General features: G+C 55.2%; 1 protein-coding gene across 1 annotated transcript in view; it reads right to left on the bottom strand.

Annotated features, from left to right (window-relative positions):
* The window catches only part of MGAT5B (alpha-1,6-mannosylglycoprotein 6-beta-N-acetylglucosaminyltransferase B), a 69,170-nt gene that overhangs the window by 18,758 nt on the left and 35,588 nt on the right, over window positions 1–14,824 (bottom strand). Inside the window, exons 9-10 of the mRNA XM_045888002.2 lie at window positions 3,791–3,922; window positions 2,298–2,431 (exon numbers count right to left, since the gene is read on the bottom strand). Of these exons, the coding sequence (XP_045743958.1) occupies window positions 2,298–2,431; window positions 3,791–3,922 (266 nt within the window). The remainder of the gene's footprint in view (window positions 1–2,297; window positions 2,432–3,790; window positions 3,923–14,824) is intronic.

Here is a 14,824-nt window from a genome sequence, read left to right as displayed (position 1 = left end):
CTTAGCTCACTGGGGAAACCACCTGGCTAGATGGGGAAATAGGTCTGCTCATGAATTCCTTCCTGGACTTGATATATCATTAAAACTGGCAAGCCTCTCTCTTCCTTTTTTGTTCTCAGTTTCTTTAATTTATTCAATCAATTAACACTTTCTGAGGACCTTGATAGGCTCCAGGGAGATAAGGATAAATCAATCAGTGGCCCCCTTTTGAGTGGTTCATAATCTATCAGGGAGGAATAAATGTATAAGCACATAACTCTAATATACTTCAACGTACACTTTTATAGAATTGGATTTAAAAGGTATAAAAATAGAGATGAAGGAGCAACAGCAGATGAGGGAATCGGTGAAAGTGGCAGTAAATAAAGGAGATATTTGGGTTGGGGTTTTAGAGGATGAGTAGGAGTTTGCCAGGTTTGAAACTCCACATCCAGTGGGCCCTACCCCATGTAAGGCTCATTTTCTCCGTGTAGATTATTGCAGAAGCCTCTTACCCCCTCTCCTGCTTCTCCCTCCTCTACCACTGCCCCTTTGGCCATCTGCAATCTCCCAGAATAATGTGCCTCAAAAACCTTTCTCTTGGGGTGCCTGCGTGGCTCAGTCGGTTGGGCATCCAACTCTTGATTTCGGCTCAGGTTGTGATCTCGGGGTCATGAGATCGAGTCCCACGTCAGGTTCCACGCTCAGCATGGAGTCTCTTTGTCCCTCTCTCTCTGCTCCTCCCCCCGCCTCTCAAATAGATAAATAAAATCTTAAAAAACAAACAAACAAACAAAACACCTTTTTCTCCATGACATTCCCAGGCTCAGGAATCTACAGTGATTCTTGAATTACGGTATTTGGCATAAATTCAGCAACAGGTGCCACCGCCGGCCCCAGATCCTCCATGTCCCTCCTGCCAGCCTCAGAGCTTGATGCTTCCCTTGCAAGTGAGCTAACTGCCCAAGCTCTGTGCCCACCTCTGCTCTCTGTTACCATGGATGCTGCTTCCGCAGCCTGGGGCATCCCCACCACAACCCCCACCTCCTTCCCTCCACAGTCCGGTCCCAGAGAGCCATGTGAACTCAGTCCTCTGGGCCTCAGTTCCCTCCTCTGAGCTCCCAAGAACCTGCCTACCTCCCCAACCTTCTGGAATCCAATCAAGCCATTACTTATGTGTCTAGAAATTGCATCTGCCTCTAATACTTCCTAGAACCTGGAGAGTAAGACAAAAAAGGACCAAAGAGGTGCACTAATTTGACAGGCTAAATAAAGACCAGATACTTTACTTCTGAGCAAGTTCCTCGGAACCCTGCTCAGTTGGCTCTTAGTTTAGATACATCCTAACAAAAGGTGCTTATCTGGCTTTCTGACCCAGAGCCTTCAAAGAGCCACAAATCAGATGTGCGAGACGCTGCTGGAGGCAGATACACTGACGACAATTAGATGTGACAGCTGATAGCCTCCCAACGAGGAGAGAAAGCACCACATCAAACAGTGACAGGCGAAGGGGCAAGGGCACCTGGCTCCGCACACCTCTGCCGTCCCCAAAGGGCAGGCTCTTGCTCCACAGAGAGAGCGAGAATTGCCCCTTAGTTGTCAAGAAAGGATCAAATTATTTTCAGCACACTGCACGTAAGGGGGCAAGTCAGTGAATATATATATTTTAGAGTCTCATTAAAAATAGCTAAAGCTCAGCTCTAAATGGCATTCCTTGCCTGACGCCCATCGTCAGAAGGTTCCCACAGGGGCTCCAGCCCCCAGCCTCACTTCCCATTATCCCCAGTGTTGGAGCCTACTGGAGCTTGTGCATATCCAGAACCTTCCAGTTCTTTCCACATCTGTCTTCACTTCATCTGTTCCCTCCACTGAGAAGAGCCTGCCCGTCCTGCCCCTTTGTCACCCCCTAAAGTTCTCCAGTGTACTTCTGGCCTCTCTTTCTACAAGATCACTGAATCCTCTTTGTTCTGGAATGTGCGCTCAGCAGCTCTCTGAGAGCGGCGTGTGATGCTGGAGGCAAAGGCCATGTCCTCCATGTTGGAAAGGTCGCCACATTTCTCCTAAGCCAGGCTGGAAGCCCCACCCAGTCTGCTCCCCAGACACCACAAGAGACTTCCTCTCTGGCTCATACATTCTCAAAGGGCAAACCAGGTTTTCCTGGAGTGGGCAGGTGCATGGGCCTGCCCCACTCCCACACCAGCCCGGAAAGGAAAGCCAGGGAGGGACGAGACCCTGCCTCCTTGCGTGCACCCCTGTGAACCATGAGGAGGCCCCATCTGCCCCTTACCCCACCCGTGTCCTGTGGCTGGGACACTCACGGAACATGGTCATGAACTGCTTGGGGTTGAGGTTCCAGTAGCCCCAGTTGGTCCGGTAGCCGTGCAGAGTGGCGTACTCCTCATGGTTGTATGCGGGTTCTGTCCCGAAGGTGTCAATGACCCGGATTCGGCACCTGCTCCCCGCCCCGGGGGTGGGTGTACAAGGAACCAGGGTCAGCAGCCTCTCGTGTCTCTCTGGGCTGGGTTGCCCCAGCTTGGGTGCCGGCACCAGCCACTGGCCGGGCACGGCAATGTGTGGTCAGAGCTGGGGCCCAGACATTACCTAGCTGTGTGACCACAGGCAAGGGCCTTAACCTCTCTGGGTCAGCTTCACCATCTGTCAAGTGAGGATGACAACAGCCCAGCTGTCTCGGAGTTGTGTGGCTATGCCTGAACCATGGGCCACTCGCTCAGAAACTTAGTTATTATGGGGGCCCCAAGAGAGCCTAGGAGGGGGAGCACTGCCTGGAGTGGGGGTCCCTCCCCCCTGTAGGATTTGCACTTTCCTGAGCAGGCAGCAGCAGTAATTTGTGTTCACAGCCCCCCGACACCCCCAAGATGCCACTGGCCTATCTGGGCTGCGATGCAGAAGGGCGGGGCCCTGGGGGACCCACCACTGCCACAGGCCCATCTTTGGGAAGGCAGTGCTTTGAAGTGTCTTCTGCAAAGCAAGCTTGGCCACCTTCGATGCACCTCCCAGCTGGGCAGAGGCTCTGTCGCCGCCTCAAAACCTCCCCTTCCAACCGTCCCACCCCCCGGGGCGTGGGCACCTGAAGGAAACGGTGGAGACTCAGACAGCGCCCCCCAAGGAGCTTCCTCCTCACCCCACAACCTTCCCGGTGACCCAGAATTGTCCACAGACTGCTGAGGTCGGCACTATTCCCCCAGAGAAGGGGCAGGGGGCGGGAGGCGGGAGGCGGAGGCACCGAGTGCATGAAGAACCCGCATTAATAATAAAAGCAATAACACCGCCTGTCACTTTTTTTTCCTAATAAAATCATGTGGAATAGTCAATGGGACTGGAGCAAATATAATAAATGGCAGGGCTCTCTGTGCTAAATTAAACCCCGTATCCTGCTGGCTGCAGAGACTGGGAGAGATGGCACTGGCCTTCCTCCAGACCCAGGGAGGTGGGGTGGAGGGAGGGAGGAGGAGGGGTGCTGGGCCCCCCCAAGCCGAGGTCACACCCCAGTTGAGTGTCCCATTCCTTTCCCCCCTGCCATTCCCCTGCACCCCCCGATCCAGATAACCTCTGAGCCCCACCCCAGGCTGCCCTGCAGCAGAGAGGCACTGAAGTGACTCCCACTCTGAGTTAGCCGGGAGGCAGAGCCCAGAGTAATGGGGGAGGGGGAAACAGAGGAAGAGCGAGCCTTCCCCCCACCACAGGACCCGGGACAAGGCGGTTCCCCCACCCTGGGGACTAGCCGGCAGGGGGCGAGGGGAGGCCTCCTCTGGGGCACGGGGTGGGGCACCACCCGCCTGCACCCTCTTACCGGTACTTCTTGAAGGACAGTCCCATGTGCTGCTTCATCTGCTGCAGGCCGTGGTAGTCAGTGTAGATGAGGTCGAAAGGCAGGGGCATGGTGAGCGGGCAGTTCCCCCGGCCTGGCGGCACCCCTAAGTTACTGAGAGAAGAGTCCTTCAGAGTCTGAGCCCCAAGAGGGACCCACAGGCAGCAGAAACCCACCTTCCCAACCAGCCTTGCATCTGGGGCACCTGGAGCCCCCTCAGTTCTTATAGCCCAGGATAAACATGGGGGAGGGGGCACTGTAAAGGAACTGGAGGTTGGCACATGAGCGCTGGCAGACTTGGAAAGCAAGTGAACGGGGTGGCCATGTCCAGTTGTGTAGGTTTTTCACTGCACAAGAGACTCCAGTGAGAGGAAGTAGGACTGAGATCCAGCCTGGGCTAGCTTGCCAAGCCGTGCCCCTGGCCTGGGCTACCCACCAGGTAGAAAGAGCACCTTTTGTTAATTTGCATAAATGTGTTCCCTGCAGGGCTGTGTCCACCCAGAGGGGGCACCTTTATCTAGCGTTTGCAAATTGCCATAAATGCTCGCTATTGTCCTTAGTGCAGCTTCAGTGTTTGGAGCAGAAAGCCCTGCCTCAGGAGACATAATTCTGCTCTGCTGACTGGCTTGTGGCCCACGGAGATGCCCAGCCCTGCCCCACAAGGTCAGCCTACCTGCCAGATCATGTACACAACGGTTTTCCTCTGGTGACCCAGTGCCAGAGCCTTTGGGTCAACTCTCTGGAGCCTAGCAGACCTGGTCACAGCTGCCAGGGTAAATTCCTTTGCCTGGGACCCCCTGCCCACCATCCAGGAGCCCCGGCTTGGCCTGACAACCCACCCATCTGAGGGGATGAGGAGGCATTTAGCTTGCCCATTCAGTAAGTCTGTCCTGAGCCCCTGAGCCAGGCAGGGAGTAGAAAAGCGCCCCTTTCTTTGGGGACCCCACAGCAGCCACCCACCTCCCCGGAATTCCCGTCTCCCTTGGATTCGTGGTCCAGACGGCTGTGCTGGAAGGGGTCCAGAAGACCTCCCAGTGAGCCCCTTCAGGATCCATGTGAAGAGCAGACTCAGGGCAGGTGAAGAGCTCTGACAAGGTCACTGGCTCATCAACGGCAAAGGGCCACGATGGATGAGCTCCCTGGGTCACAGCTCAGGCTCCTGGAACCCGTTCAAGCAGGTGGAAAAGTACCAGCCTGGACGTCTTTGCGCTCTGTTTGCTCATGTTCTGCACGTCACCATCAGAAGCTGGGGAGGGGGGCACTGCGTGCACTGTCCCCCGAGCACACCGCCAGAAGTTTATGGTAACCAGATGACAAGGCCATGATGGAAAGATGTCAGGGGAGGCTGCGGGTGACATGTGATGGGGATGGAGGCATCAGGGGTCAGCCGTGCCCTGCAGAGAAGGGCAGCAAGAGGGGAGGGGCTGTCCCTGTGCCTGCTCCCCACTAGCCAATGCACCCCAGCCTCACCCAGCTCCCCCCGCCAGGTTAGAACATTGGCTGCTCAGTACCAAGAGGAAAATGCAAAAACCTAATAACCAGTGTCTCCTATTTCTTATCTACATAGGGAACAGTGACCAAGGGCTCCCTCCCCCACTCGTCCAGCTCCCATGCGTCCCCTCTGTCCAACCAGACCACCACACAGGATGCTCAAAAACAGGACATCTAAGGCAGGGGAGGCTTCGTGAGCCTTCTTCCATGGAAATACCCAGAAAGCAAATGAGAATGAGCACAGACCGCAGGGGTCTGGAGCCATCATAGGAAACGGCTCCCACAGCCTGGAGACCTCATGAAATATTTGGTGGTATTTTTAAGTGCGGAGCAGATTCTGCCTTCTACTCTGTAGGACATCCCTACATCCCTCTTCAAGCATGGGCTTTCTCTCACCCCCACAAACTCCTCCGATAAGACAGATGCCCCCACAAAGAAGCAACATCTTTGCTCTGGGCCACAGAAGCTCTAGGAATAGACAATCCTCTTCCCCACCTCCCTCCACTCAATGCAGAGCCACGGGCAGAAGGACAAAATGATGATCCCGCTGTCACTTCTCTGCAGAAACCAGGAAGGCGGTGGCTGCCCCTCCCACAGGGACCTGGGGCCTGGGAAAATTGACTAACACTCCTGGAAGTATCAGCTGTGGGTGGGTCCGCTTGCGACCACTTATACAGCAACAGGACTACTGTCCCACGTTACATTCCTGGTTGGTTTCCAGGCCACGTGCCCCTCTGTGGCCAGGTGTGGTGCCAACAAAGCCATGCAGGCTTCCTCCCGTTGCCCCATTACTGCCCACATCCTGGCCTCTGCCCCAAACCCAGGACCACTAAGAGGCCAGATGAGCCGCTCTCCCCTGGGGGGAAGACTCCGCCCTGACGTTCTAAGGCACCTGCCATCATCTTCGTCATCCTGGGGGCTAAAATGTTGAACACAGGAACCATTCTACAGGCTTTCGGTTTATTAATTCATTCAATCCTTTCATCTGGGCAACGACCCTATGAGATCAGACCCATTCTTATCCTGCTCTCCTCTTTAGAGATGAGGAAACGGGGAGGGTTGGCAATTTACCCAGGATTGCACAGCCAGGAAGCCGTGGAGCTGGGACTGGAACCCAGGCAGTTGGGCTCCGGAGCCCACATTGCCGCCCGCTAAGCTCTCCTGCCTCCCCGGGCCGGCCAGGTGGCAGACAGTAGGACGGCGGATGGCAGGACCTCAGTGCCATCCCCGAAATCCGAGCCCCGGCTGCCAGCAGAGATTGGGCTCCAGTCCCAGTTCCCTGGGGTTAGGAGGACTCATAAACCTCCTGGAGTTTCATCTTTCTTCTCAGCAACAAATAAAAATGGCTCCGTCACAGGGTTCCTGGTAGGATCGACTGAGGAGGTGAGGCGAGTGAAAGTCCCACTAATTATCATTTCCTCTCGTCATACGTTCTGCCTTCTGAACTTCTGGGCCCGGCCACTCCTTCCTGACCCCCAGACACCACCTGCGCACCCCCCCCCCACTTAAGGCCCTGTCATTTCTCACCTTGAATCTTGAGATAATATCCTCTCTGCTCTGTGCCCCTCCAGTCTTGTCTCTTTTCTAGAGAGATTTTCCACAATGTAAACCTGGTTCTAATCCCTCCCAGAAGACTTCTCACCTCCTGGTCCTTGCCTCCTCCTCCTCCAGGAAGCCCTCCTCAGACCCCTGGGCAGAGAGATGCACAGCCCCTGTGCTCCCCCACCGCTTGCTACAACCCCTCCCCTGCACCGTCCAGAGTCACCTCCTCACCACCGGGGCCCATGAGGACAGGGGCCAGGGCATCTTTGAAAGCCCAGAGCCAGGACAGGACCTGGACCAACACGCACCTGCTGTGTTCAGGAATGAATGAGCAAACCAGCGAATCCGGTGAACCCCCTTAGGAAGAACTGGTTTAAAGGCTGAAGATGTGGCCAAGGAAAGCATATCCGGAGAGAGACAGCGGGTGGGGGATGCTCAAGGCTGATGGGTGTCTCGGCTCTTGGCTCTTCGCAGGGGTGGAGGGGGCTCTCCTAGAAACCTCGGGACAGGGACACCAGTGGCCCTGCATGCCCTACAAAGCCATCCCACAGGAAGGACAGGAGGAGACAGAAACTGGCCCAGAGACTGCGGGTACCCCTCCCAGGGGGAGTTAATGAGGGGCCGCCTGGGGCTCCCAGCCCTAGAAAACAAGGGTTTTCCATTTAAAGCGACTTCAGTGGAGAGAAGTGTCGGCAGCTGCCTCATCCCTCTGGTCACAGGGCCTCGGAGCCCGCCCGGAGGACAACGCAGAGGGGCGGCCACGGGGAAGGGGCTGTGCTTCCATCGCTTGTAATTTCAGGTCGCTTTTACAGGCAATTTTACGCTAAGTGGTTGGTCAGAGCAGTGACATGAGCTGAAAAACGCCGGGTCCAGACAACCTTCGGCCAAAGGTGCCCACGGAGCCGCCGCTATAAACATCTACCTTCCACGCTGACGCCTCGAAAGGCCCCTGTCTAGACGGTTTCTTCTTTTTTTTTTTTTAAAGATTTTATTTATTTGACAGAGAGAGACACAGCGAGAGAGGGAACACAAGTAGGGGGAGTGGGAGAGGGAGAAGCAGGCTTCCCGCGGAGCAGGGAGCCCGATGCAGGGCTCGATCCCAGGACCCTGGGATCAGGACCTGAGCCGAAGGCAGACACCTAACCGACTGAGCCACCCAGGCGCCCCCGGTTTCTTCTTTCCACTGCCAAGTTCCTCATTCCCCTTCAGACTCTTCGCCCAGGGCTGTGTCTCCCCAGCCCCAGCGCACCGTGGGGCCACAGGGTGGGTGAGTCTGGTAGGGAGAGACAGCAGCTCCCAGGGCGGGGGCCTCCCACGCATCCACCCAGCGCCGCCCACTACCCTACACCACGCTTGGGAAGGACGGGGGAGTCGACATGGAATTGCCAAGCTGGGTGGCCGGAATGCATCTCTAAATGTCCCCAGGCCCCCTGCATGGGAGCCGGAATTCAGGACGAAAGGGGTGGGGGAAGGGGTGACCTCCAGAAACCGTGCTTTTCTACAGCTCGCCTGGCTATCATGGGGCCCCCACACCCAACCCAAATTAATCCACCTGTAAGAGCCACCCTGTGGCGGGGAGCAATGGGGAGTTAGTGTTTAATGGGGACAGAGTTCCAGTCTGGGAGGATGAGAACGTCCTGGAGAGGGATGGCAGAGTGATGGTTGCATAACCTCGTGAAGGTACTTAATACCACTGAACCGTACACTTAAAAATGGTCAGGAGAGTAAATCTGGTTATGTGTATTTGACTATAAATGTTTTAAAAAGCCAAACTATTCACACGCAGGGGCCTGTGCCCAGCCCCACAAGGATATGCCGTGTCCCCATCTTCTCTAGCACCCCTGGACTCCCAGCAGGCCATAATGTAGGCGCACAGCACATATCCAAAGAAGGGGAGACTCAGTTACTCTTTGCTAAAAGATCAAAAGGTAGGATGGGTAGATGGAACAAGGAGGCAGGGGAAACAACAGTCTATGATCAATTAAAAAAAAAAAAATCCTCAGGGCGCCTGGGTGGCTCAGTGGGTTGAATGTCCGACTCTTGATTTCGGCTCAGGTCATGATCTCAGGGTCATGGGATGGAGCCCTGCAATGGGCTCTGCACTCAGTCGGGAGTCTGCTGGAGATTCTCCCTCTGCCCCTCCCCCTGCTCTCTCTCTCTAAGATAAATAAATAAATCTTTTTAAAAAAAAAAAATCCTCAGCTGGGAATTGAAATGCTGAGTTCTGGCACAATGAAAATCACTCCTGGGCTCCAGCACAAACTTGCTGGGTGGCCTTGCCCAGACGTTAGATTGTTCTGGTGTCCGCCTCCACTCCCATAATATGACGCTCGGACGGATCTCCACGGTCCCTTCCAGGCTAAAAATTCTCTGGTTTTATTTCTTCCTGTGCCTTTGGTCTGTGGCTAGAAATAATCTCTCCAGGTAGCGTTCAAATTCTGGAACAAATTATTCTCTCTCTTCCTCCCTCTCTTCTCTGTGTGGGAAGGACCTAATTAAACAGGATTCTCACAAAGTGCTCGGAGATGCTTGGCTCCAGGTGCTAAGTGCACGCAGGGAACTTCTGCTTTTCTAGACCCATCTCATTGCTGGGAGCATACTGGCGGGGGCAGCCCAGGACTTTTTGGCCTGTTATCCCTCTGACCCCATCCAGCACCCGTTTCCTGAGCACTGTGAAATTGCCCCCGTCTCTCTCCCGTGGCCTGTTTCTGGAGCAGGCCACTGCCTCTGCCCAAGGTCAAAGGGGGCAGAAAGAAAGGGCCCCAGAGACTTAACCGGCCATCTAAGGAACCGCTCTGGAAGGGAAGCCAGGATCACCAAAGAGAAAGGAGTTCTATTGTCCTGCAGTATTTTCTTCTCTTGCCCAGGATGCACCCTCGCTCTCGAGCACCCAGGCAGCCAGAATGTGTGCCTTAGTCAAAGGGCAACAGGAAGCAAGGGCCGGAGGCTTCGAAAAGGGAAATGCAGGGAGCAGCATCCCTCCCACCCTACGCAGCCTGCACCGGGACCAGTGTCCAAAGCTGACACTTTCTTCCCCAGCATTCCTTCCTACGATGTAAACTCAGGGCTAAGAATAGGGCCGCGGCTCCCGGGAGAGCTAGATGAAAGCACAGACTCCCTCCAGCTCCCAGCGCCACGAGGATGTGGTCAGAGGAATAGGAACACATCCCTTTGGCTGTTCCCTGCCTCCTTCCTTGCAGACAGGCCCCAATTCACATAACGAATGTCCAGTGAAGGCTGAGCGCAAAGCAAGCTTTTCTCATCTAAGCTATGCCTTAAAGGTAGCAGGACCGTGCAGGTTATAATCGAGATAGCTGATGGCTCCCGATGCCCAGGCCAGCCTGGAGGTGCTGCCTCGTCACTCCCCACTGTGGGAGACATGGGTTGAAGGAGAGACGCAGCCCTGGGATGCTGGACGCGTACTTTGGGGGACCTGGGGTCCACAGGGGGAAAGCTGAGGAAAGATGGGTCTGGCTCCCAGGAAAAGGCCCTTTCACCAAAGCCCCTTTAGGAGTTCAGAGAAGGCTGGAAGGAGCCCTGGGGCTCATGTGTACCACCTTATGCTTCTGCCAGCTTCCCCGGGAATAAACAAACCCCAGGCCAGTCCATCTGGGGCTGAGCAACGGGGCTTTGCCCATTCTAGGGGGGGCTTCAGGCTCCAGGAAGCCCGTCCCACTGTCCACCTACCTGTTCTCCAGCCGCTGCCTGACAAGATCTCCCCTTTCTCTGTACTTGGTGGGGAGAGAACACTGGACCCCACCTCCCTCTGTGAGAACCCATAGCCCCCAGGCCTTGAAGAGAGGCTCATGCTTCCTCCCAGAAACAAATCCCCCCTCGCTACCCTTCCCTCAAGAGCCTCAGAAGACAGCCTGCACCTCATTTCTTACCTCATTCCCCGCAGTCCTCCCTCCCCACCCCGGGTCTCCTTTAAATGTCTCTCCCTCTGCAGCCCTCTGGCCCTGGTGTGGACCAGGAGCACTCAGTGGGGAGGCTCCAGGACGAGCGTCTGGCGGCACCGGAGGGTCTGCAGGGGCTGATCCGGCACCTTGAGCCTTGGAGTCTTGGTGGGAAAAGGGGCCGCAGCCTCTGCACCCCATGGTACGGATAAGACGCAGCTGGAGGGATGCCCCACACCCGGCTCTGGCAGCTCTGGCACCAGGTCGGAGCTGGGAAAGGTGACTCGGCCACTGCATCGGTGCAGTCATGTTTTTTGGCCAATGTCAAGGCTTGGTCAGACTTGTAAGAAACAGATTCCCACTCCCTGTGGCTCAGTGCCGCAAGGAGTGGGAGGCGAGGGGGCACCCTAGCAAGGACATGCCTCTCCTGGACTCTGAGAGGGGATGAAGGGCGGGGGCCAGCGTGGCTCAGGGCCCCACAGCAGAGGTTCCCCACCTTCCATGGTGTTCAGCCGCGCAGACCCCAATGCCACTACACAGGAGATTAAAATGCCTCCTTGGAATCCAAGGAAGGAAAAGGACAAAGGAGAGGGAACAGAGTTTTTTTAGCATAAATTAAGCATTTGCCTCTCATGCCACTGTTGGAATGTGTGGCTGGAATGTGGAGAAACAGCCGATGTTTACAGGAGTCTGTAAAGTGCCAAACATGCTAGATGGGCTGGCCCTCCCTTTTTCTCATCTATGTACTTTATATGTTATAAAATGTTTCAAGCATCCAGAAAATTATAGGAAATAATACAATGATATAATGAATACCCTGCATTCCCACTTCCCAGCCGTGTCAAGTCTTAACATTTTGCCATTATTTGGTTCAAATCTTTTTTTTCCCCCCCAGGGATAACACACTACAAATCTGGGTGGAACCCTGGGGTGTGTCTGTCTTGTCCACTGTCCTCATGCTCCCCATCCTCCACCTCACTCCCTGCAGATACTGGGCACCCCCGCCCCATGGGGCTCTCTCCCCCATCCTCCTGGGGCTGTCCTCTGGGGCCGCTATCCCCCCCCCCATATCTTCAGCTGCTCCCTTCTCGGGCTCCTTGGCAAGAGCATGTAAAATGCCTGCGCTCTCCCACCTTCAAAGGTAAACAAGCCTACCTTCTGCTATGGGGTGAACTGTGTTCCCCCAAAGATGTTGAAGTCCTAACCCCAGCACCTGGGAGTGTGACCTCCTTTGGAAAGAAGGTCTTTGCAGATGGTGAGGTTAGGATGAGGTCATTTAGGGTGGGTCCTAATCCAGTATGGGGGTGTCCCTATGAGAGGGGAATTGGACACAGAGACAGACACACAGGGGGCAGGCAGTGTGAAGGCACAGGAGGCAGCCACCCACGGCCACCAGAAGCTAGGAGAGGCCTGGTGCCCGCAGGGTCCCCTCACAGCCGGAGCAGCCAGCCCACCCGCGCAGCAAGGCAGGCGTCTGGCGTCCACAGCCCTGAGGCAATAAACCACCCGACCTCGTGCACTTCGTTTTGGCGGCCCCAGGAAACTCACGCCCCTCCCTGCGCTCTGCCATCGCCTGCCTCCGGGGCTCTGCTCCCCTCACAGCCGGGCTCCCCAAAGAGGCCGAGGCCTCTCATCGCCCTTGCTGCTAACTCACCAGCCTTCCCCTCAGCCTACAGCCCACCCATCTCTGGCGTGTGTCCCCGCAACTCAACCAAGATGGGTCTTTCTAGGGTCAACAATGACTTCCACGTGGCCAAATTTGCTGGGCAATTTTCAGCCCCCTTCTTACTTCTGGTGAGCAACTGACATCACTGGCCACACCCTCCTTCTAGAAGCATCTTCTCCATCGGTGCCCCTGGCTCCAAGCCCTCCTGGCCACTCCCCAGTCTCCTCTGCTGGCACCTCTTTCTCCAAGAGGCCTTTCGCTGTTGCCCTTCCTTAAGGCTTTGCTCTCAGGCCTTCCCATCGCTTGGCAAATTAATGACACTTGTGTTCAGTGACGCCACCTGCCAACGTGCTGTCTCCATTCTGAGCAGCGGGCCCCTCACCAGCTAATTCGGCGGCTGTCTGAACACACGAATTCCAAGTCTTCCCTGGGTGCTGGTCTCAGAGAATGGCACCGCCGTCTGCCATCCACCGGTGGCTGCTTTGAGCCGGCTAGCTTGCCCTGGTTCAGGCCAGTCCAAGCCAGTCCAAGCCAGTGGCACCGTGAGGCCTGCCCACCTGGCTCTCAGAGGGTTGGGCTGCGCGCAAGGACAGGGATGTGGTCCCTGCCTCCCTCAGTCTCCAGGGACCCTCCCCAGTATTTCCCTGGGACAAACAACAACATTGATCAAATCAAAAGGCCAGAAGACCGATTTCTACCGGGTCGCCTGAGCTGATGGCCAAGAGTCTTCCCTCCTCGTCCTCCTATTTAAACATTCTCCTCTCAAGCTTTCATCATTTGCCAGTTAAGTCAACTAATTTTCTACTAAACCCAATTTCACTCATGGATGGAGGAAGAGCTCAGTAATTTTTCCTCATGCCATGTACTATTAATGGTGCTTGAAATTATGCAAATAAAATTAATGAGCACCACAGATTCTGGCCAGGCAGGAAGAGAAAGGCTTAATTTAAAATGCCCACTGTGGATGGGGCATTCACCAGGACCAAGTAGGGGTGCAGCCCACAGGGGTTCTGGCCCCGCCTCCCCTTCCCACGCCCCCTGCAGCCCCGCCCCCCTGCAGTCCTGTCACTGAGCGTATTGTTCTCTCCCTGGAAACATCCTGCCGCAAAGCCAGATGTGGACTCCGTGCATTGCCCCAAACATCACTCCAGTGAGTTTGTTAATTAAAACACCAAAACACGAGGAACAGAGAAAAGTGGCTCATCCGTCCAGACTTGTTGCTTAGTCAGTGGCCAAGACATCTGCCGTGAACATCTGTGACAAATCACAGCACACATCCAAGTGGCAGCATCTCTGTCCCGCTGCCTTCCCCTGAACAGGTCATTTAGCCAGACCAGTGTCACAGAAGCCATGCTGTGACTCCGAATTGGGCTCGCCTTCACATCTCATTGACTTACCTTCCAGTTAACCTGGTGCTGCCCGCATGGAACAGCTCCCTAAGTCTGGGAGGTGAGGCTCCCGGATGATTCTCTTCCTCCTGCAGAGCCCACAGCAACGCCATGAGTGTGTTCAATGGGATCTCTGCCCGTGACCCCTTGGCAGGTTCAGAAGGTTACCATCTTTTATGAGTTGCATTGGGTCCCCCCAGAATTCATGTTGGAGTCCTAACCCCTAGTATCTCAGAATGTGGCTTTATCTAGAGACAGAGCCGTTAAAGAGGTAATCAAACTGAAAGAAGGTCATTAGGATGTGTCCTGATCCAATATGACCGGCATTCTCATAGGAGGGGGAGAGTTGGATATACACACACACAGACAGACAGAAGGCCACGTGAAGATAAAGGCAGAGATTGGGATGACGCTTCACAAGCCAGTGAACTCCAAAGATCACCAGGAAACCACCAGAAGCCAGGGAAGAGTCCCTGACAGATTCTCCCTCACAGCCTCAGGAGGCACAACCCTGCTGACACTTTGATCTTGGACCTCTGGCCCCCAGATTGTGAGACAACACATTTCTGTTGTCTAAGCACCCAGTGTGTGGTGCTTTGTTACAGCAGCCCTAGCTAACTGACACACATCTGCGTTGATATCTCCGCTGGAAGGAAAGGCCTGCTTTTTTTAGGTAGCATTCGGGTGGTCCCAGCAGAAGGAGCTTGAGGAGCTCACAGCCCTGGCCTACATCTGTCACAGGGGAGAAGTACAGCCAAGAAAGGGCATGGAACAAAGTATTCCAGGTCAGCAAGTTCCCACCTGATGCCCGGGGTGAGGCATGAGAGGCCCCACTATCTGGGCCACTTCCAAGGGGTACCTCCTCAGCCTACCCCCTGCAACCAAGGGTATCGTGGGGGCTTTCAGGTATGCAAATGTGGGCTTGGGAGGAATCCACACATGCTTCCTACTAGTCTTCTAGGGACCTGAGCCTGAACCCCAGGCCCTAATCCTGCCCTCAGGACCTGTACTGGGGACACAGAGGACAGCTCTT

This window comes from Mirounga angustirostris, unplaced genomic scaffold (assembly GCF_029215605.1).
Source record: "Mirounga angustirostris isolate CCGP_5_RB_7025 unplaced genomic scaffold, mMirAng1.0.hap1 SCAF_17, whole genome shotgun sequence".
In the NCBI taxonomy this organism is placed as follows: Eukaryota; Metazoa; Chordata; class Mammalia; order Carnivora; family Phocidae; genus Mirounga; species Mirounga angustirostris.
Note: the sequence above shows the minus strand (reverse complement) of the source record. Positions and strands in the feature narration are given on the sequence as shown.